Raw genomic sequence first — 23915 nt, forward strand, 5'->3', positions numbered from 1 at the left:
TCTGACTGATATATTATTATATTATGACATCATTAGATTATTAATAGTGAAGCATCAGTGTTAGAGCAACATGTTACTGTTGTGGCTGCTGGAGGTGGAGCTAGTTTACACTACTTTATATACAGTTGGTTTAATTTAGTCCAGTGGTTAGCTTGGACTGGACTGGGTCGGGCCCCTTCAAAGGATCACCAGGTAAATGTGAGGGGTCATGAGATTATTATTGGGAGAAAAAAAAAGAAAAAAAAAAGTTCTGATACACATGGTCTTGGTTTTTGAACATTTTCTCTAATCTTTAATTTTTGCTGAAATATTGGATCATTTGAACATTTATTGAAATGAAACCATGTGAGAAGTTTAGAGGGAAAAATCACTATTTAGTGGAGTTGTTAACAACTCATAGACATCTGAAATATGAGCCTGACTACACACTGCTTTTTGTAAGATGTCAAAAGACAAAAAGGTTGGAAACCACAGGTTTCATCTTTAACAATGTGCTGTATTTGGAAAGCTTGTTTTATTATTCATTGTGTCAAATCTTCATCTTCACAAAGTAAGTAAAACTGTCAAATAAATGTAGTGGAGTGGAAATATAGAGTAGCAGGAAATGGTACTTAAGGGTACTTAATTATTTTCCAGTACTACTTTGCAATAATGCTTAAATTATAGAGTAAGAGGTGCAAATGTACACAATTGTGGAGTCAAGTCAAATAATCAAGATATATCAGAGTTTATATTATAAGGAGAAATGTGATTGTGTTGCAGCTCAGTGAATAGAAATCCCTCCATAGACAGAAAATACTTTTTTTGTGTTCCCACCCAAATAGGATTTACATTTCTAAATTATCCTGAGTATAAATATGATGTATTAATATGATAATCCTTAAAGTCGCATCTACTCCTTTCCCTCCTTTATCTCCTGCTTCACTGTAAAGTCCATTTTCAGTGTGTGTGTGCTGGAAGCTCCAAGTTTTCACATCACACATGTAAAAGTTGAATGTTCGACCAGGACTGGCTTCTGAAGTAGTTGTGTCACATATTCTGCATCATAAACTCAGATTTAAGGTGAGCATTGAGAAACTTTCACTGGTTTAGCTGATGAATGTGAAAACTTGTGTGCCTTATTGTGTCAAACTTGGCACATTTTTAGTGGAGGGGACCTTTAAGTGTTTCTAAATTCCTTCATTCAAGAATAGGAGTGGAAAATTCACAAGAATTGCCCTGTTGCACAAATATGACAAAACCCTTAAAGCGGATGTCCTACTGCATGTGCAACAGCTGATGCAAAGTTTCGAAACGTGCTCACGTCAGTGCTCTAGTTGAATCCCACGACATTTGAAGGCAGCATTTATTGCACTCCATTAAAGTTTTGTGCATTAATAATTAATCAGAAATACTCTAAAAAATCTAATGAGTGGTACATCTTTAAAGGTTAAACACTTGTTAAACTCTTAGATGACAAGAACATTTTATTCATTAAGTGATTATTACATTATATTTAAGGTAAAGTCTTAAAGAGAGGCAGAGAAGACACTTATCTTGAGTCAGTGAAGCAGATCATGTTGCAGTTCTGACTAAAAAGAGAAGGACGCCCCCTTGTGACTGAAAAATGATCCAAGACATGATACATGAAACATGACTTGTACTAAATGTTGAAAGAAAGTAAAAAAAGACGTTAAGGTTCAGATGATTTATTAAAATCTCTACACATTGTGTTATTTCAGGCATGTTACCATCACATCCTTCTGATATAATGATATGATATGACCGATAGAGCTTTTAAATAAGGGTTACACATATTTAAACAGGTCTGAACCAATAATTTCGAATCGAACTTGTATAATTTATAAGTTAGAAGTGAACACATCAGCTTTTCTACGCCAAACAGAAAGTACAGCCGAGGCTTTCTGCCCACACACACACACACACACACACGCACACACACGCACACACACACACACACACACACACACACACACACACACACACACACACACACACACACACACACACACACACACATACATACATACATACATACGCAGGAACAGCACAATACATAGACTGCTGCAGATATTTAACATGCAGCACTTTTGGCAATTATCTTACTGTTCCCCAAAACACTTTCAAGTATCCTCTGAAATTTATGAAAATAAAAGTATGATTACTTCAGCTGCAATCTGAGATTCACTCTCATCTCTCCCTCACCCAAAATGACAAGGACAGATTAAGTTAAATGCAGCATTTCTAAAACTTTACAGTCACAACAAAACAGCAATAACACAGGTACTATGTCCAAAGTGCATGCCTACACAGCGCTCTGTATGTCTTCTACCAAAGCCAGAACCATGAAGAGCAGATTGTAAAAGGCACATGAAGCTTACAATTCGCCTTATAGCATGATATTCACTTTAGTTTAACCTAACTTTAAGTTCCTACAGAAACATTGAAACAGCGAGTGAGTACTTGATAGAAACACTGAGTAAATTTGGTCAAAATCATTTTTTGCCGTAATGCGAACGAGTCTTACCACACAGTTTGTTTTCATACACTGCCATGCGTCGGTTATGTGTTAAAGGGATGCCTTGAAGCTTTTAACCTTACTTTGACTGTTACGATGCAATTATTCTACAACATATGCATTCAAACTGATTTAATATATTTAAAAAAGTGTCAGTTTTCTATATACAATAAACAAGTGCTGCTTATGTACAGTCGTTTTCATTTGAAGAAACCAGAAGATTTGGACTGAGGAGCCATCAACATGCTGGCCTGATTCTTGTGTGTGATGTGAATCTGGAAAGAAAATAGAAAATGCAATAATTTTATTACAGTATATTCAAATTAAAACATTTCCATATATCTTATTGTCAATAGAAAGCTTTAAAATGTAATAAAGTGTGGTGTTTGTGTGTCTGGTGCAGTATTTACCGTGCAGGGAGGCTGCATCCACGGCTCTCCATCTATCTGCATCGGTAACGCTTTCTTCGTCCTGAGGGTGACGTACAGGAGGATCAACAACATGCATAAGGTAACAACATCAATTACCATCACGTGTAATTAAAATACCAAAAGGGAAGCCAGTGAGTGTAATAACTGTTATGTAAAGAACCAGCTAAGGATCATCTTTAGCTGGTGAACAAAGTCAAATCCAAGTCGTTGAGCTTGAAAGCCCAAAAGCTCGACAAGTCTGAGCATGTCTGTGTGGCTGTTTTTCTCACCTGATGGTGAGCTGTGATGTTTTCGCTAGCCTCACGGCGCTCTTGAGGCCTGTGTAAATCTGTCCCATCTCCATGGCTCCTTCAAGGCCGACCACCTCTAATCGACGGTCACTGAAGTCTGAAAAGAACACACAAACCCAAACATCAGCCATCACGACAGAGAGTGGCCATCAGAAAAAAACAGACACATGTTGTACATAAACTGAATATATTGCACATAATTATATGATGATACTAAAGTTTTACTCCAGATGAGCATGAAAATGAATTAAAGTAGACTAATTGCTTCATCACCTGAGGGCCAGTTTTAGTTTATGCACTTAATGATTTATGCAAATGACCTTCTTAAAGCTGCTTTGCTTCAAAGTCTGGCTGAAAACACAACATCTGACATATTATCACCTCATAAAGTTGCTTTTTTTTTTACACACCACCACACACAGACATTAGCATCCATTTGGAGTCGTGTTTCTGATCACTTCATGAATATTCATTCTCCTTTTTAGCTGTTTTTTCGGTGGCACTGAGCGCTCAAGGCACTGCAAATTAAAGTGGCCACAATCAATATTTTTCATTACAGTGTTTAATGTGCAATGTGAGAGGTGTTGCACAGAGAATTCACAGCTCGCCTCGACTTTACGGAGCTTTATAGTGAGTTTCAGCTCATTGTTTAGTGGCCCAGCTGCAGCCTCTTTGTTTTAGTTTACTCTCAGCGCTCTCTTAATGTAATTTTCGACCACAGCACTTTGTGTCCTTCGGAGAAAAAGCTCTAAAAACCTACTGTACACTACCGGCTCGGCACTAAACAGCAAATTGACACAGTTAGCTGTGAACACAGTGGATCATTTAGCAGCTAAAGAGCCAGATATCTTCCCTCAGGAGTTAATAGAGATCAAAAACAGGGCTACATTGAGAGAGAATATTGGACTTGAATTCACCAGGCTGACAGAAACACAATCCAAATAAATAATAATTATGTTAATGTGCAACTGCTGGATGTGTAAACAAGCAATAACAAGTTCAACGTATCAGTTTAAAAGGTGAAAGGATGAAATGTCAAAGTTGTGTTCACAGCTTGTTTCTGCTGCCCCCAAGTGGCCAAAATACAGACAGTTTTTAAAAGGTTTAGAAAACATTATGCACATGGAGAAAAAACTGAAAATGCAGCTTTAAATTGCTGTAATTTGATATAATGTATGCAATAAAAATAAAATGTTCTGCAAGTACAAACAACTTAACCAAATACAGAAATATAATGAACTGGACTCCCTGGTGGCACATTTCCTTATTTGGTTGTGTTTTCTATGTTTTTAGTGTTTTGGTCATGCTGCACTTGTGTAATGAAGATGTTTTCTTCATTTTATTTTGTTTTTTCTATTTTCTGTTTCATTTGGTTAAAGTCTGGCACACTATGTTCTCCTGCTATCTGCTTACTTTGTCAGTGAGTCATTTGGTGCTGGACAGGGGGAGTTCAGTCTGTTTATCAGCGGTTTTAACAAGGATGACTAGACAAAAAAACTGTGAAATAAAGGAGGCTATATGACTGTAGTGCTAAGGGGAACTGCAACATTACAAGCAACCTCTTTCACATTACACATCGTCACTTCTTTAATTGTTAATATAAAAAAATATTGATTAGTGCATCTTTAAATCAGACTCATGATCTCACATAACAAACTACCTTGGGAGGTCACTTTCAGGATTTCTGGGTCGATGATCACTTCGGGCTCCTCCTGACTCGTCAGCCCCTTAGTGTCCCCTTTTTTGGTCTCACCCCAAAGGTTGGAGCCACCGTGCATGCTTGGAATATTTAGGACAGCAATCCCCTCTAGAGAAAGGCCACTGAGATCCAACGGAGTACCGCAGCACTGAGGACGGCACGGCAGAGAGAGAGAGAGAGAGAGAGAGAGAGAGAGAGAGAGAGAGAGAGAGAGAGAGAGAGAGAGAGAGAGAAGGAGGGAGAGAGAAGCGTCAGTGCTGTCTGTGTGAAATAATCTTTCATCGCATCAACGAACTTCACACCCACAAAAAAAATGCACACCTGCACCGTTGATTAATTCTCACCTCAATTGTTAGACTTTCGCTCAGTTTCTTGCAGGAAGCAGAGATGGTTTCTGAAGTTGCAAATTCAAAATACCACAGCTTGTTCTTCATTCTGCACTCATTAAAAAAAAAAAAGTGTCATTAAGTGACGTTTCATTTTTACAGAACATTTTCTCTTTTTAGCGCACACGGCTCATCAGAAGGAGGAGGAGTCATGTCGCAACACTTGCTGTCACAGACATCTGTTGCCGCCACCTGCATCCAATTTCTTTCTTTTTTTTTTGCAGCTATAAAAAAAACAAATCATCAGCCAAAGAAAACTAAAGAAATAAAAGGGAAACAGTGTTATTCAGCTCTGCTTTGTTGCTGGAGTGAATCTCTTAGAGTTATGATAATTAAACTATGTTGTGTATATATGTTAGAACTATTAGAGGGGCTTTCTTTGCTGTTCATGAAGCTGTAGAAACTAAAAAAGTGTCACATGTGTACCTGCTGTTGAATTTCTGGGGATGTTTCTCCCTCATCGTGTGAAACCGGTGAGCAATGGAAGCATCCTGTCAACACAACAAAAAAAACTCAGCAATGACCCAAAAAGTTAAAGTGACACAAAAATAAACACCTCCTCTGCTACGAGAAACTGTATTCCTGGGAAAACTCACAACTCCAATAGAGAAGTAGTTGTTGATAATTTCATACGGCACTGGGTCGCCCTTCTCCTCATTCTCGTCTGTGATGACCTGCACACTCCAGCGGTCCATCAGCACCTGAGAGCTCCCCTCGATGTCTTTAAGGATACGACTCAGGTCCACACCGTCATATCCTGCAAAATGAAAACATAGAAAACATGACTTAATGCCTTTATTTGTGCAACTGCAACAAATATAAACACACAAAGGTTGTATGCAAAAAAACATTGTAGTATTTTTCAGAATAAGGAAACAATCCAGCTCTCTTCATTTCACACCTCCTCCCCATCGAAGACATCTTGCGAGGTCATTTCCTGTGCCCAGAGGAAGCACAGCGACAGGTGGCCGTACCAGCACATTGGCTTTGTCTGATTACCCGATGAAGAAAAAAGGGAAGGAAATGCGTCAGAATGATTTTCACGAGGCTCACACGTTGCGTCTTTCATGGTACTTGATCCAACAATCTCACCTATTGCATCAAGAATCCAGCCAACTGTGCCGTCTCCCCCGCACACCAAGATCCTGTAATTCTGCAGATTTCTGAAGAAACTGAGTCTGGAAAAAAAGATGATGGATGAACGATTACAGCAGAGATTAACTACAGACTGAAAATATTCCTAAATCTGTGTGTTTTAACCATATCGCCTTGTACCAGTTACTCACCCTGGTCCCGGGCCGCCATTTGAAAGGTTGTATACCTGCCGTGGATTCAGTAAATACTGAAATTTACGAAGGACTCTGAAATACATAAAACCAGGCTAAAAATATGCATGTGTCAGACATCTATTTCTCCATAAGTGTATCTGTGTTTTGACTCACCTTTCTCCCTGCTTGCCACCACTTTTAGGGTTGACAAACACTAGAAGAGGATGGGTGTTTGACACAGGGCTGATCTGTTCAATGAGAAAAAAGAAAAAAAAGAAAGTTGTATAACAGATGAACTATAAAAAATAAGTATCTATACTGAGTTTACTGCACATTTTTCTTAACAAAGGAATCTGCATACTCAGATTTCAAGCTATAAATATAAAAGCACCTGAAGCACTTGTCCATCAGGGGTAGTATTGAGCTCGTCATCTGTTGAGCCCGAGCAGCCGTTCTTGACATTGTTTGGTCTCTCCTTCAGGGAACAAAACAAAAGGCAGTGAGTGAGTAAACCTGAAAAAATTTAATAGCTTTTTTTTTTTTGATATACCTTTTGAGGACAGAGAAAAATATCTACACAGCGTGCCTGTCAATACACCACACAGGTGAGAAGGGTTTACTAACAACAAGAAACAGCCCTGAGCTGATGTTTTCTTTGCGTCGGCGTGACAGGCTGTGTTTGTACTGTACATGTGCTTGAGATGTGCCTGGGGATAACACTGTACCTTTATAACAGGATATATAGCCCATGGAGGCAGGATATGGTCTCTGAGCGGCCCACATGTGCACTCTGTTGGTTCTTGCTCCGCACATTCGTCGTGACGCTGTGAAACACCAGCAGTGACTCATCACATTAACATACAATGTATCTGTTTTAAAACTTTTTCTTTTTTTTCTGTTTCTGCTTAATTTAGTGCTCACAGCGGAAAGAGAAAAGACAAGTAGGCGAGAGGAGGTGACGAACATCAAACATCCCCCAGCAGGATTTGAACAGAAGCATCATGGGTATATGGGCATATAGCCTATACTTCAACTATAATGCCTGATAAACAAACTGCACATTTTGCCTCAATACTAATAAAATAGAATAAAATAAAATAAATCAAAATAAAATAAGATTAAATTAAATTAAATTAAATTAAATTAAATTAAATTAAATTAATATTGATCCTAAAAAGGACATTTCACATTACAGCAGCACAGGAAGAAACCAGAAAAAGTGGACAGGATGCAAATAGAGTAATGCAAATAAAGAAGAAAAGGCTAATAATAAAAATAAATAAATAAAGATTCAAAAATCAGAAGGCCGTATGCAGTGTATTACTCTAACCAATGGAGCATAAATATAAGCGCAAAATCCAATTATCTTAAATCCAGATTCCAATGGCATTGTAGATAGCAGTAGATACAGTTTGATTGGAATACATAAGAATAGAAATATAATAGAAAGAAGGAAAATATAACAATGTATGTTTCCTCACCATACTTTGGCACCACACACAGTGTTTGCCCGTTAAGCCTTGGTAGCTCTTGATCTTCTTCTGGCATTTATCGCACTTCTTAGAGTCGCAGTTCCCACTCACCCAGTCGTGTGCTGGAACCTGAAATGTTGGATAACTGTTTAATGCCACATATAACAAACACACACACACACACACACACACACACACACACGCACACACGCACACACACGCACACACACACACACACACACACACACACAGGATAAAGGTGATGTAGACACTGCCGTACCCCTGTTTCTTTCTTTGACTTCACGTAAGTCTTGGTGCAAGGCGCAGGGTTCCTGTTGGCGCAGCGTCCGTGGACTGTGTATTTGCAGCCTGCACAAAGGGACACAAAACACAGCACGGTCATATCATGTTTCCATTCATTAATAATAATAATAATAATAATAATAACAATAATAATCATATAAATAATCTCCCTCTCATATGTATAGCTGACAGATGAGTATTAATCTAAAAAGGATAATCTAATTCTCAATTATGGCACTAATTGTATAATGCAGTTTACAATTATAATGATTGATTTTTCATCAGTGTCGCCCTCTCCTGGTGTGTTCAGGTACTCACAGGTGCAGCACAGGCCCTGCTTCCTCAGACCCAGCAGCATGCTTTGGCACACGTTGCAGTAAACCGGCTTGTTGAAATGTTTCATCCTCCAGAGGTGCTGCCCGTCCTTCTGAGTCATCTGATTGATGTGGGCAATGCAAGAAAGAGAAGTAAATCGTGGTTTAAGAGCTTTGAGATGGTGCAACTGTGTTTGTAAAAGTAGGGAATTGTTAAACGTACATGAAGCATGAAGGCTGCTCCCTGCTAAATGTTTGTTTGTAGTTTACTAAACTTACATCTGTTTCTTTGTTCAAATTTAGATCGAACTACACAAACCCTTTCTATAAACGTGCTATGGCAAAGGCCTGTATTTCACAGTTGATTTTAACACCCACTCATGACTAACCTTGCCTTGATGAGATTGCTGATTATGCAGTATGTAGTGGCTCTACATATCAAGACATACTGTGCAGCACTATGGATATTCAAATCAACACTGACTGTAATCTCACATTCTCAAACTCACGATTATAAGGTTTGCTTTCAATCCTTTAATGGGACGACCAGCACTCTTATCCAGATTACAGACTGAGAAGCTTTCTTTTTAACCATGACGCATCATCCTATCACTTACTGCGTGAGACATAGCAGGTAGCCCGCGCAGCAGCACATAGAACATGTGAGGGGGCTGGCTTCATGCACCCCAGGCTTCAAATGTCCATTGGTGGCTGTAAATAGCCTGAGGGGAAGTCCCTGGCATTGTTATAGAAGCCAAACCCTGTGACAGAGTTTAGTTCATGGTTTTAGACCAACACTTACTGACAATAAGCAGCTTTTTACATTCCTGGTAACACGTTAAAAAGCACCCGAAACAGAAAACTGATCTGTCCTTGAGGCAGGCGACCATTTGTACGTATACTTCCAACATCATTAATTTCTTTAGTCAAATATAGTGTATTAGCTCAGAAGATGGCTATTTTGTGCCAGCACTTTGTCAAATGTGGGCACAGATTGTGCCGAGTAAATGGAAAACACTAAAGCACTCGGATGGTGCAGAGCTTGCATGAGGGGGAGATGACATTACCACACCCTGTAATACTGAGTCGGCAAAAAAAACTGCTCTGTATACTGGGAGGAGGCAAAGGACAGGGGAGAGGCACGCAAGGCCATGGAGCAGTAAAAGTAGGCTTTACCGCTTTGTGGTATGACACCTGCTGTAAAAATGAAATATATCCGGGCACGACTTCTGGAGCGAACACTTAATAAAATTGAGAACATGCTGCTTTAATATACCTTCAAACCCAGTAAGACCAGTAAGGGAACGTTGTTCATGCCTCCCTCCACCCACTCCTCCAGAGACACCGTGCCGCTGCTGTCAGCATCTATCGCTGTCATCATGTCCTTCAGTACCTGGTGAAATGACATTTGGTTGTTATCATCCAATCAGCACACACACTTCCTCTCACTTAAGTAGGCCATGTGTTGTCTCAGACTGTTCACATGTGGGAATTTGTGGATTTGTGGGTGCAGAGATGCTTATCATTTTACTTACCCTGGCAAATCAGTTACAAGTGCCGCCATAAACTGTACACAACATCGTAAATCATGTCTTGTGCAAACAAATGTGTCTCTGGACTTGAAAAGAACATATATACACAATGACTATAATGTGTGGTTTAAGGTGCAGTACATAGGCAGGCTTTCATGTGTTTTTTCAGGTGGTTTACATTTCAGAGAAGAGCATGCTGGGACTTACCGGCCTGAGCTCTGACACATCCCAACCGAGGTATTCTGCAGCATGCATCATCTGAGCAATAATCCTATCCACTTCCTGTTAGTTGATAAAGTAATAAAACACCCGTGTCAGTAGTGCAGTTGGCAGTGATATCAACAGTAGCCTATAATCACATTTTCTTAAAAACTTACAGAGCTGTCAAGGACTCCGTTGCCGTCTCTGTCGTAGAGCTTGAAAGCAACTAAAGTGAGGGGAAATGAAAGTGGAAGAGTTGTTCCAAGTCATCACTCTTATTATTTTTGAGCAGGAAAGAAACAAATGACTCACACTCCAGTTTATCCCGGGGTTGGCCATCCTCCAGCAGAGAGAAGTAACATGAAACATCCTTCAGGAAGACTTCTTCTACAGGATAGGAGGAAAGAGAGAGAGAGGGAGGGGGGGACGTGAATACTATGGTTGCCATAGCTGCACACACACTACTGCACAGGCATGTGGTGATAAATGAATGTATGCCAAATAGGCCACGGTGTAAATTGATGAAGGCCTGCTGCAAAGTTGTGTGGAGGCAATGAGTTGTGTTAAGATGTTGTGTTTAATCTTACTGGCGCTGTCTTCCTGGGTGGGTTCAGAGTTTTGGAAGGAGCGGAAGAGTCGCTGGCAGAGATCCACAGGGAAGTCCTCCACTTCTAAATAAGTCTTCAGGAACAGACGAAATCCTTCTTCATTGATGCACTAGGGAGAAAAAATGAATTGGAGAGTCATATTTAGTTTATGGTGGTCCAGAGAAAAGTAAAACCAAATGTCTGAAGAGTCTGAGTGTGTGCGTGATGTGCACACAATGAATATGCACACTAACTTCTGCATTTTGCAAATTCACTTCTTATGAAAATAAAGGAAGATCAGCATAATGTTGCACTCATGTGAAAACCTTGTAACTGACAACTGTTTCTCAGTAACTTAAAAAAAACAACACACGTCAGAGGTCTTTCAACGGTCAAAGATTTTTCTCAGGCTGCAAAAACACATTTGACCCATCATTAATGAATAGAAATATGACTCCAAATATGTATCCAAAATTAGACTGAGTGCAAGTTTTCTCATGTGACAATGAAACGAAACGAGAACAAAAAAAATCTTGGTTCAAGATTTCAGTCCATCTGTTTGACCTGGTATCTTCTCATATGACTGTGTGCTGTAGGGCGAAGAAGCCACATTCCCTCGATAATGGTGAACCACAAACCCATTTCTTGTTGACGTTACTCCATTCCCTGGTTGATACCCTGCAGAGCTGCCCCAGTAATAAATAATGTTACTGCATGGCAGCCGGACCACAAAAAGAGAAGAAAAATGAGGCGAGCGAGAGCGAGGGAAACGGCATCATTATTCTGTATTTACAGGAAATACCTTCAATGTCCTCTGCATTTTTGCAAGTCATTAACTGCTTTTATGGCAGTGTTTGTGTTCATCATAAAAAAATCCCAACATTTCCTTCCGGTTATCAAATCAACTTGTATATAGCCATAATAATCCATCAGAAATTACTACATCTGCTTCCTGCACCAATTAGTGGGCAGTGTCAGCCACTGATATACAGTATTGTACTGATCTTTTTCTGTCACATTTGAGCTTACACTGCATGTGGCAGCCAGCACACTGTTCAGCAAGGCCTTGCTGCGTGGGCAAAAATAAGGAGGTAATTTACATTTGCAACCTCGGTCGAATGCATCGAAGATATTTCTCCTGGACAGCTCAATCAACATGATCGATGTGTTTGAATCTAATTAATCAGCGTAGGACAATTAATAACTGAGTAATGGTTATAAATCACGTGCTCATTTCTCACTAAACTGCTCCAGTGAGAGCTATAATTCAGCTTGGTTATGTTGCTTCGTAGCTGATATCACTGTGAGTGAGTTTCGGAGTGGCAGACCTGATGGGGGGGGAAATCAGGACACACCGTCCCCTCACCTCTCCGTGTCTGTGCCGGGCCAGTCTGCCATCTGCATCAAATTCCCTCAGCACGTCTTTCACCTTCAAGCTGCAGTCTGGAGGCAAAGACACACACAGGTCACACAGGGATACACATGTATTTCTGTACATCAGGCTCGCTCATGAGTAGCGATTTTTTAATATGAATTCGTGTTGACATTTCTGAAACATCATATCATTACACGATGAATTTATCCGAAGAAAAAACGAATATGTGTGTGCTTTATTTGCAAAAAACAGACTGTGGCAGACTGTTACCTCCTCTAGATATGAGAAGCATGAGCGAGTGTAAAAGAGTGTGTATGTGTGGGTGGAAGTGGAAGTGGAGAGAGGGGAGGGGGGCGTTAAGCGCTGAGAAAAGCTGCCTGCCCGCCTGCCCGCTTGTCTGTACTCACATTCAATGTACTGCTGTAGCTGGATAAAGTCGACAGGGTTCAGTTCCTTCACCTCTGGGTTTGTGGGGGTGGACATGGTGCCTGCTTCTGCACGAACTGCCTGTGCACAGACGAGAGAAACAGTGAGAGGTATATAGACGGAAAGAAAAGAGAAGGTGGGTGCACATTAGCCTGCTTCTGAGTAAAAGAATAAAAGCATGGCTGCAAGCAAAAGATAGTATCTTCTATCTCATATGGTAAAAATCCATGATGGTAGACAGGGAGACTCACACTCCACATCTAAACTTTCAGTGACTCAGAAACAAGTAAGAACATTCAGGACATCTACAGCCAACGCTGTACATGTGTGAAATATCTTTCTACTTTAGGTGAGAACAATTTTTAATAGCTTACCATCATATGTGATGACACAGTGGCTCGTGTTCATCAATGTTTACTCAACGTGTCTGCCCATAAAGTTGTTAAGGACACACCTATGTGACGCTCAAACAATTTTGTGTACTCATGTCTTTATACTGTGTCTGTATTTCACATCTCTTGTCATCAGTAACACTTAAAACTGGGCCAAAACTCTGGTAAAAAATTGTGTCAGGCTAAAGGCACCCATGATACTTCCACTCTTGGGATGTCTGCACCCAAAATCTTTTTCCATATACTCACTGGCCCATATTTGCTTAATAAAATACAAGATACAGACAGTTAGTTTTGAACAGAAGAGCACAGTTAAGTGTGAAATTATAGCGATAAATAATAACACCTCTGTCAAGGGACCTCCCCCTCCAGACCAAAGGAAGAGACTTAAATGTCATACACGGCCAAAAGTGAGCATGAAATTTAACCCTGACACAGAAAAGGATGGAGTCTGGATGACGGGGGCCGGTTCGTAATGAATACTTCCATAAGAGGCGAACATGCTCTTATAATGGAAGGAGATTCTTCAATGACGGGAAAACTAACCGACAAATGTATAGTTCATTAATCATTGAAGGAAGGGGAGGAACAAGTTAATGGAGAGGAGAGAGTTGCCACGCTGACATCCTGTGTAATGCTGCTTCGGTAGATGCATGCTGAGAAAAATGGTGCAATAAGAAATGAGATAGATCAATACAGGATGACTAATGCAGTTGATAATCAATATGTTTTGCAATTATGTTAGCTAATAACTTGGATGTTTCCGGATAAGTGTGTGAAAATAAGCATCAATAAATCTATTCTCAGTATGAAGAGTACTTTAGAGTTTAGAGAAATATTTCCTTGTGGTTTTTGCCTCTGCAGAGTTGCAGCTTTTATCCATTTCTGTCCAGACTGATGTCATTTTTGTAGTGAAGACTTTGAAGGAATTTAATAAAGGGAATTAAGTGTATTTTCCTTGTGTGTGTGTACACATGTTTGGCCAGTAAATCTGCTTCTGATGAACACAAAGTTGTAGCCATGACAGTAGACGATGCCTCAGATGTGGATGTTGCTGCCGAGACGCTACAAATGCTAAAATGTGAAAGCTTCACACACGTCCTCAACCCAGCAGCAAAGAAGATCTAAACAATCAAAACCGTTTCAACCAAGATTAGTGTCAACAATTCAGTATTTGATGAAATGTGAAATATGGTCACAATCTATGTTGAATAATGTCCAGAAAAGTGCTTTTGCAGAACATTAAGATGTCACAGTTGAGTTAAACTTTGACCTGTTGGATATAAAATGGTATCACTTCCCCATTAGACATGTATGAAACTTTGTCATTATTAGCATATGAATTCTTTGTTCTATGAATTGTGGCCAAAAAACGTGTTTTGTGAGCTCACAGTGACCTTGATCTTTGATCTTTGAACATCAAATCTAATCAGTTCATCTTTCAGTCCAAGTGAACATTTGTGCTAAATATGAAGAAATTCCCACGAGGCGTTCCTAAGATCATTCATGCCTCCGGCTGTCACCAGCTGGGAGGCATAAAAATTATGTCAAAGAGACCTCGTAATTTTTAAGTATTAATAAAGATGAAATAACAAATTCTCCCACTTACAAATAAAAATGACAGTTAATAAAAAATGAAATTATTATGTAATCTATTCAATAATTTCAGTGGTTTTGTTGCTATGGTAGATTAAGGCAGATAACGCTAGCAAATTTAGGCTAGCTATAATTGTGTAACTGATGACACTGCATCAGTTTACTGACTTTATGACTCCATTACACTATGTACACACCTTTTACTATTTACACTGACAGCACGGCACTAAACAAACTACTCCACGTCAAATGTGGACTCAAATGTTGCTGATTGGTGCAGAAAACCAGAAAAAAAAACAAGATTAAGAGTGTGCTAATGGCTACGTGAGGCTATCGTCATGGTAACATGCTCCCAGCAATAATGTGAACATGTTAAGCAAGTGTAATATTTACCATGTTCACCGTGTTGGTTTAGTGTCCTAACATGCAAACGTTTGTTAACTAGTGCAGCTGAGACTGACGAGAATTTCGTGAGTTTTTCCAAGAAATTTCGAACAAGTTAGGCTGGATGAAAAGTCAAGAGATCAAAGTTATTACAATTCCTCCTCTGGGGACCCTAAATGGGAACCAAATTCCAAAGCAATCAGTTTATAGTCTTATAGTCTTAATTCAATAAAGTTACATGGTGATGCTAAAAGAAAAGAGTTAGTTGTTAAGAGTACTTTGTCTGGGAACCACGAATGTCTGTACCCGATTTTGTGCCGATACATAAAGTAGATGTTGAAATATATTGCAGCATGTGAAATCTTTGAGCTGCTGGTGACATCACAGATGATGTAAGAGCATAACTGCCATCATTAAAACACATCCTCCAGAGATCTTGAATATCTGCAGTACATTTTTGTTGTTATCTAGAAGAAAAAAACAAAAACTGGTGGACTGAAACTGCCAACCCTGGACCCTGCTAGCATTGGCTAACAACAAAGAGGGAACTCTCTAATATGAAAAAAAACAAAACTGTGCCAACTTTGACTTTGACAGTTTAAAATATAATTGAATAAATATACTGAAGCTGATGTTAACAGCTTTAAAGGGTAATTATGACATGACAAGACTTTTCTCTCATCAGCTACACAAATACAAAACTATAGCGAATAAAAGAACGCGTGTGGTGGTTTTCAGTTCTGTGAGATGAATAGGACATTACTGTAAATGTGTCGTTCACACCGTTGTCCTCAGGTGTTATCACACATTGAGGTGCAGCCAGTGCTCAGTGCAGGTATCCGTGACGGCTGCCTGCACTGAGCAAAAAAATCAGAGTACTTAAAGGACAAAGAGCGTACTGAGAAAAAAGAAGAAAAAAAAAAGAAATGAAATCATCTGAAACAACACCCACTCCTTACATGTGATTACATTTGCTCTGGGACTCTGAAAGGTTCACGCTGTCCTCACTTAATTCCCTCAAAAGGTCAGCAGCGTTGCCTAGCAGTTTTGTTTATGCAGCCGATCAGGTGGGCCCGACAGTGAAGTGACACATGAAGGAATCATGAAAAGAGAAAAAGCTACCCATCACCTGATTAGAGCCGGAACAGTTTAGTCTAAGATAAAAATTCTCCTGACTCCCTCTTCTTATAAATAAACTAAAAATAAGCTTTGGAGGTGTCACATAGAACACATTTATCATTTTAGATAACTCCAGGGTGTTGTTTTTCTTTTCTTTTTTTATGCTTTCCAGAGGAGCGTGATGTCCTGAGCATCATCATTTCTATTTTGTCTCCTTAACAGCTGAGTACCATCATCATTATTGTCTGGTCCAACAAGATCTCGAGCCAATCTGAGTAATCTGATTCCTCGCTTCCTGATTAGATAATGATTTGCATGCACGATGCAGAGAGGAGAGGGAATGAGAACCAGTCAAAGCACATAGCACAGGAAGAGGCATTCCCTGCACTTAAAGAGAGGAAAGAGAGGAGTACAGTAATGTATCCTTCTCTCTCACTCTCAAACACTGGATGGAGTTTTTGAAAAGCGACCGACTAAATGAGCTTACTGAGGCAAGTTATAAATATTTCAGGCGGTTTCAGGAATGTCTGAGTCTTGTAAGTCTTAATACAGACCATGTGACCGACAGCTTCTGGCCTGACTCTTGATAAGGACACATTGCTGGGCTTGAAGTTAAAAGGTGGATGCTTTATGAGAGAAAATGTTTATGTGGCTTTATAGAAACATTTATATGGTAGAGACATGTCGAGAGGGGTTTTAAATGTGGGTTAACAGGAGTCACATAGCCATCAATCACTGTGATTAATGGATCACTGCACTGACAGATAGTCTGAGGTATAATTCTGTTTGAACAGAATGTCACTCGGTATATTCAGTATAAAATATATGGTGCGGTACGTGTTCTGAGCTGAAATGAGGAGCTGCAGCCTTTTGGCTCTACGTGGGGCCACCAGTGGTTCTTCAAATAACAGTGAAGGAGAATTTAAATAAAAAAGTGGTTCTTCAAGTAGCAACAGCTTATGAAAGCAGCATCTACTCCCACGTAATCCTCTGAAAAACCATCAGTTTGGAGCCTGACACCTGCGTCTCCTGCTGACCAATCAAATGAAAAACACCAAAGGTAAAAACAACTGCTGTAGAGAAAAAAAGAAGAAGAAAAAAACACAGTGGAGAATAAGAGTGGACAGCTAAGTAGACATTTTCATTCACACATGCTGTTAGTTTAATAATGTACTTTCAATTACTTGTTGTAAAACGCTGTAAAACTGTCAACAACTCATAAAACGCAGCATTTCAAGGTATACTCGGGGATGACCTTTTTCCATGCAGGCTAATGTTTGTGCAAGCTGTTGTAACGCCCACGCTTTGTGTCAAGGAAATCTGCTGTTTTGCAACACTTGCAGGGTGCAAGCCATTGACTCCGTCATTCTGTGGTTGGAAAACACTGCGTAGTTTCTTTGAACAGACGACAAAGTCAGCATCTGGGGTCTAGCATTTGTTTTCCTCCTGAAACTACAACAATTCTCTGACTGAAGTGTGTACAGATCGCATTAGGTGAACAGAGGGGGGAGGAACGGACATGCTTGGTTGCTATGGAAAGTGTTTCCCTCCATCAGCTGCTCCCCGTCAGCGCGCTGCCACGGGTGACTAACAGGTAGGAGGAGGCACAGAGAGGGAGGCAGCCAGCTCTGGGAAGGGGGAGCCCAGTCTGTAACTGTGAGTCTTTCCCCTGCAGCTCCACCTCCTCCCACGCCATGAGCCTCGTTTGGCCTTCTAAACCAGAGGCCACGCTCTAAATTGCTTTCTACATGCAGATGCTACTGTGACTCATTGCATGAACAAGGGAATACTCCCTTACTATAAATACACTTTGCTCATGGGGTCACTTTGCAGGCCGAGACAGAAGTTACATTCCACAAGTAATATTAAACTTTCAAAGGAAAAAAAAAAAAAGGTACCTCTTAACTTTTATTTATCCCGAGAGCTCCAAACTGTAACCACTACTTCCCCTAGTTGTTTAACATTTTCACTTTAGTTCAGTGCAATATTAGTGTTGAACTGGCAAACAGAGTGTGACTATGCATACAGTATTTTGGTTCAGTACGGGGGGGGGGGGGGGGATTATTCTTTGGATAGATAATCTGGATAGTGTAAGACTTATCAATTGAATAAGACTGATGGGTAATAATGGAAAAAGGAGCGTGAGTGTAATATTGAAAGAACTGAATCTCCTCTGTAGCAGACATCAGTGTGTAGGAAGACTCAGTAAACACGGATTGTAAATGAGACAAAAGCACATAACTAGAAAAAATAAAAAAAATAAAAAGACTTTCACCACAGTATGAATCAGAGATTTCTTGGAAAATGTAGGCGAGGCTCTTTTTTTTTTTTCCTTCTTCGCTCTGTGGCTTCAAAGTGAGGACTGCCCATCACACTGAGTTCAGACTTGAATGTGACTTATATAATAGACTTTTTTTTTTGAGGAGGCAGCCTTGCAGAACATCATGCTGCATTCAAAAAAAAAACCTCAAACCTGCCCAGACTTGTGAGGATGCACGCTGTCGTACAACAGCCACATTGCTTTTATGGTGTAAGTGTTTGCACGTATCAGGGAGTCTCGCCTGGTTCACCCACAGATTGATCCACAACTGAAAATGAAACATTAAATGTCACATCTTTCAGTGTTTTCAATTATTCAATCTAAAAACGCAGCCACATAATATTCTCCAATAATCTTCAAGGGTCTGGGGGGGTTTCAGAAAGATGTCAAATATGAATTATTATATCTGCTAATGTGAATAACTATGAAAATAGCAGAGGGAGAATAAGCAAGGTGATAAATTCCAGCATTTGAGACTCAAGCTGCCCTAAAGGAAAATCCTAATCACTTACTTGACTTGATAATTAAGTATTGAATCACCTATGGCAGTTTAGTGGATGATTGTCATTCACACAGGACTCAGCCAGACTCCTGTTGATGATACAATGAAGGAAGTGAAGGCTATATAGACGCCCCTGATGTATTTAGAGAAGTGAAACAGTCCATAAACAAAGGACCATGCCATTTCACTGATCACACCACACAATGCAACAGCTAACGTTTAAAAAATCATAAAATCACAAAACGAGCTCATTTCTAGTTCATTTACATACAGCCTCTGGCCCTCTGATTTAGACATTAACAAAGGGCCAGCTGACCTGACTGCAGTATTGATTGCCTGTGCCTGAAAACTCTCTTGCAGCTACAAAATAAATGAATACCACTGAGACCTCCAAGCTTTTAAATAACCAGCTCCTAATGAACACACACAGAGTATCTGGAAATAAAGCGGCTCCTCTGAAGCGGAGAATTCAAGGAGAGGAAAAAAGGGGGGCGTTAAGGGGGGGGCACAGACTTCACTAAGTAGTATTAAGACTTTCTTGTATATTTTGACTTTCAGCATGAGGACAGGGAAATCACTCTCACTATTTGTAGTAAACAATGACCACACAGGGCAGTGACAACACCCACCACACCCACCATCTCCTTCCCACCCACCATGGAAAGGATTTTTACTTTCACTATCCCCCCTTTTTCTGACAAAAACACAGTGAAACCCCTTCCGAGGTGTCATATCTAATCTGATTGAAGGCTCACTGACCCCTACCCAACCCAAACACAATCTCAAATGGGAGTCATTCTGATAAGACAAGAACACTATTGCTCAATATTACATGTCTTGGCAAGTTTAAATGAAACATACAGAGGAGTGCTTTAGAACCAAAGTATCTTCAGACAGACATGACACCCCAGATAGTTGAAATGCCTCTTACTGGCTCAAGAGTGTCTATTCTGACAGATGGATTCTCTAAATAGCGCAGACTGTGACAGACAGACAGACAGACAGAGAGAGAGAGAGAGAGAGAGAGAGAGAGAGAGAGAGAGAGAGAGAGAGAGAGAGAGAGAAGGATTCCCCCGCAGGTAATTTAAATAGACTGACATTATTGCACACACACACAAAAAAGGGAGCAGAAATATTTATAAGGATTAAAAAGAACTGTGCATTTAAAAGCCCTGCCGGTTGTTTCTCCATTGAGTGAATTACTCTGTTATCAACACACGACTATCTCTGCAGCACTCACTTAAAAAACAACCCTCAAAGGACAAACTGAAAGCTGCCACTTAGACAAACACATGCATCCCGTCGGGTTTTACATGCAGTTCCTGACAAGAGCGCAAAAAAGCTGAAATGATCTCCTTCCTTTCGTATTTCACTGTCATATTTTCTCTACTGCTGCTGCACAAAAAAACCCGTACAGAGCTGCACTGAAACTTCAAACCCCATTCGCCTCTCTTATTGTCTGTGTGTGTGTGTGTGTGTGTGTGTGTGTGTGTGTGTGTGTGTGTGTGTGTGTGTGTGTGTGTGTGTGTGTGTGTGTGTGTGTGTGTGTGTAGGGGTTATTTACCTTCCTATCGCCGCTCCCGTCGTTTGTCTTTACCTAGATCCGTCCAAAAATCCTGTTTACCGACCGATGGCAAATGGAAAGTGGCCGCTAACTTTAAATGGAGGCGGCAGCAGCAGCGACGGTGGCAGGTCGGCGGAGTGGAAGCTGTGAAGTAGTGCAGAGCTGAGACTGACTGACTGAGCACAGCACAGCAGAGCAAAGCAGCAGATCCCTCTCCTGTCAAGCACCGCCTCAGTCAGCCCGCTCTCTGCGCCCTCTCTGCTAACCAACACACACACACACACACACACACACACCGGCTCTGCACACATCTGCAAACTTGTAAAGAGTTATGCAGCTGTAACAGAGCAATTACCACTCAGCCCACTCGAAGAAAAATCAGTGCAGGATATACACAGTATATAATAGCTATGATGCATTTCTCCTAAGTGGAGCTTGGTGGAGGTGGAAGAAGTATTCAGGTCATTTACTTGCAGTAATGGATTAAAGTCATTATAAGTTAAAGTCCTGCATGAAACATCCTACTTAAGTAAAAGTACAGAAGTTGTATGAGCCTGGTGTAGGCTAGTTAAAGTATTACAGTAAAAGCAATGGTTTGGTCCCTCTGACTTATATATTATTGTATATGACACCAGTTCCACCTACTTAATATACAGTTAGCTAGTTTAGTCCAGTGGTTCCCAACCTAGGGTTCGAGGGTTAGGGAGATGTTAAGGGGAGAGGAAAGAAGAAAAAACAAAGATGATACACAAATGTGTTTTCAGTTTTTTTTGACTTTTTCTCTCTTTGATTTAAGCTGAAATATTGGATCATTTGAACATTTATTGAAATGAAACCATGTGAGAAGTTTATAGAGAAAAATCACTATTTGGTGGAGCTGTTGACAACTCATAGACATCTGAAATGTGAGCCCTACTACACAAAAGGTTTCATCTTTAACAATGAGTTCTATTTTAAAAGCTTGTTATATTATCCATTGTGTCAAATCTTCATCTCAGAAGTAACTAAAGCTGTCAAATAAATGTAGTTGAATGCAAAATGGAGTGGAAGTATAAAGTGGCATAAAAAGTAATGGTATCTAATGGTATATAATGGTAAAAAGTATCCCCAAAACAGTAGTTAAGTAGTTACTATCTACTGATGTGCTTTTAAACTAATTGTTTATTACTGAGGTGGTAGTGGGTGGTGGTAGTGTACTGGACTAACCCCAGCACCTAAGCACCAGTCTGGTTTCAGAACAGCTACAAACACATGCTTGAAATGGAAAGCAAGAAAGAGAAGCAAGTACGGTCATGTTAGACTTACAGGATGCTTTCGACATCGTTGATCCCAGGATTCAGTTAATGACATTGAAATGTGTGTGAATAAAACACCTACCTGTGATTGGTTTAAATCTTACTTGGCAGACAGGAAGCAGGTGTGTAACGTGGGTGATGTCCTGACCACAGTCATGAAAGTCACATGTGGGGTACCGCAGGGCTCCATTTTGGGTCCATTGCTGTTTTTTAATCTATGTTAATGATATGCTGGCAGCAGTGACATCTAAAATGATGCTGAATGCAGATGACTCAAGCTGATTGACGGACTGATTGACAACCTGTCTTTACACCTGGGAATGACAGAGTACATTTTATTTGGCTCTAAACACAAGCTGAAGAGAAGCGCTACAATTTAGGTACAGTGTGAAGAAAATGTTACTGAAGCCAAAACAAGTGTCGCCAGCCAATCTGTCAATCTGAGGAAATTGCAGCTACAATCCTATCAAAAACTGCAAAAAGTCTTTACATCGCTACACTCACTAAAAGCTTAAAAACTCATTTCAGGTAGCGCAGAAAAACATGATTAGATATATGCTCAATGCACCTCCCAAGACACATACAGGACGTGTGGAATGAAGGAAGTTGGATTATTACCAGTGGAAGATCAAGTCAAACAACTTATTGAACAATACATTTTGAACTGCTGCATTGAGTTGGCTGATAGCCAACACGATTACAACACAAGAGCAAGCACAAAGTCTTGTAGTGTTCCTCGGGTTCAAAGGAAAATTGCACAAAGTTCACTTTTCTACACTGGGATCTCCTTATGGAACAAACCGTCCCTGCATATTAAATAAAGTCAAACAAAGACACTATTTAACGCGAAAAGTAAAGGCGGCATTATGAGGAAACTCTTATAGGAGGGGAGATTGGATCTTTGTGGAATGACAAGGAGGACTTATAGTTGTATCCTTTGGTGTTGCATGTCTATGTATTGTATTGTGCATCTTTCCATAGAGGGCTACTTTGGAAATAAGTGTTTTTACTAATGCTTTAAAATCTGCTGTTAGATTCCTAATGAAAATTTTAAAAAACAAACAAAATAGTTAAAGAGCTCCACCTTAACAGTAAAATGCCAATTACTGCATTATTAATCATCTGACAGTACAATATATAATCACAGAGGCCATTATTCTTCATTCAGCACTTTTTACTTTTGATACTTTAAGTTAATTTATTCATTAATACTCACATATTTAATTATGTGATAAGGTTAGCTTTGCAGACCGGCTTATGATGATTCTGAATACTTCCTTCAACATTGCACAGTGGCCTTAATAACTTGTTCAGTATATTTTCAAAACATAAGTTGTGAATAGACACATTTTTATGAAACATATTCATGTAACATGTTCAGTATGGGGAACTTCTGTGCACGTTTTAGAAACCAATCACATCCCATAATGATGCGTGTAGACTATAAGAGAGCCAAAGTATTTGCTAAAGCACATGATTTCACATTCCAGTGACCACAATGGTGACGGATTAGGCTCCACAATGAGAACGAGGCTGGCAAGAGAGAATAACAGACGTGGAAAAACATGTGGGTGTCTGGGTTAGACCAAAAAGGAGATGAGCAGGGTCAGAGCGGTCAGTCGTGCTTCCCCCTCTCTCTTTTTCTCTCTCTTTCTCTTTGAGCTTTGTGGTTAAACTTCTCATTTTCTTAACCTGGATCCGCACCATTTCAGATGCCACAGCTCCTCCTCGGTGCCATGTTTCTTAAAAAGCAGCAATAACATCCTTGAGACAAGTCTTTACATAAGGTACTCAATGATGTACCCTTAAGAAAACACAGCTCCCTACAGGTCTCTGATGACATGGTGTGGTAAAGTAAGGAACTGCATTTTTCCTCTAATTAAGATGTTATAAAAGTTAGAAATCTTGTTATCCCGATGAGGAAAATACATTGTTTTAGGA

General features: G+C 39.9%; 1 protein-coding gene across 2 annotated transcripts; it reads right to left on the reverse strand.

Moving 5' to 3' along the window:
• Nucleotides 1-1678: 1678 nt before the first annotated feature.
• On the reverse strand, nucleotides 1679-20879 carry dgkaa (diacylglycerol kinase, alpha a). Of its 2 annotated transcripts, XM_062427947.1 has the most exons (24): nucleotides 20680-20879; nucleotides 12784-12883; nucleotides 12368-12444; nucleotides 11002-11131; nucleotides 10727-10801; nucleotides 10591-10640; nucleotides 10421-10495; nucleotides 9958-10074; nucleotides 8686-8803; nucleotides 8345-8433; nucleotides 8074-8193; nucleotides 7318-7416; nucleotides 6984-7067; nucleotides 6767-6840; nucleotides 6611-6685; nucleotides 6417-6502; nucleotides 6226-6315; nucleotides 5921-6081; nucleotides 5751-5815; nucleotides 5283-5373; nucleotides 4900-5086; nucleotides 3219-3336; nucleotides 2929-2989; nucleotides 1679-2793 (listed from the first exon to the last, which is right to left on the reverse strand). In XM_062427947.1, the coding sequence occupies exons 2-24, from the start codon at nucleotides 12857-12859 to the stop codon at nucleotides 2719-2721; spliced, it is 2193 nt and encodes a 730-aa protein (XP_062283931.1). In that variant the 5' UTR covers nucleotides 12860-12883; nucleotides 20680-20879; the 3' UTR covers nucleotides 1679-2718. The 2 variants fall into 2 exon arrangements, with proteins under 2 accessions (XP_062283931.1, XP_062283932.1); XM_062427948.1 differs by lacking the exons at nucleotides 9958-10074; nucleotides 10421-10495; nucleotides 10591-10640; ... (3 more) ...; nucleotides 12784-12883; nucleotides 20680-20879 and adding an exon at nucleotides 9299-9352.
• Nucleotides 20880-23915: the final 3036 nt, after the last annotated feature.

The sequence above is a fragment of the Scomber scombrus genome, chromosome 10, assembly GCF_963691925.1.
Source record: "Scomber scombrus chromosome 10, fScoSco1.1, whole genome shotgun sequence".
Taxonomy (NCBI): domain Eukaryota; kingdom Metazoa; phylum Chordata; class Actinopteri; order Scombriformes; family Scombridae; genus Scomber; species Scomber scombrus.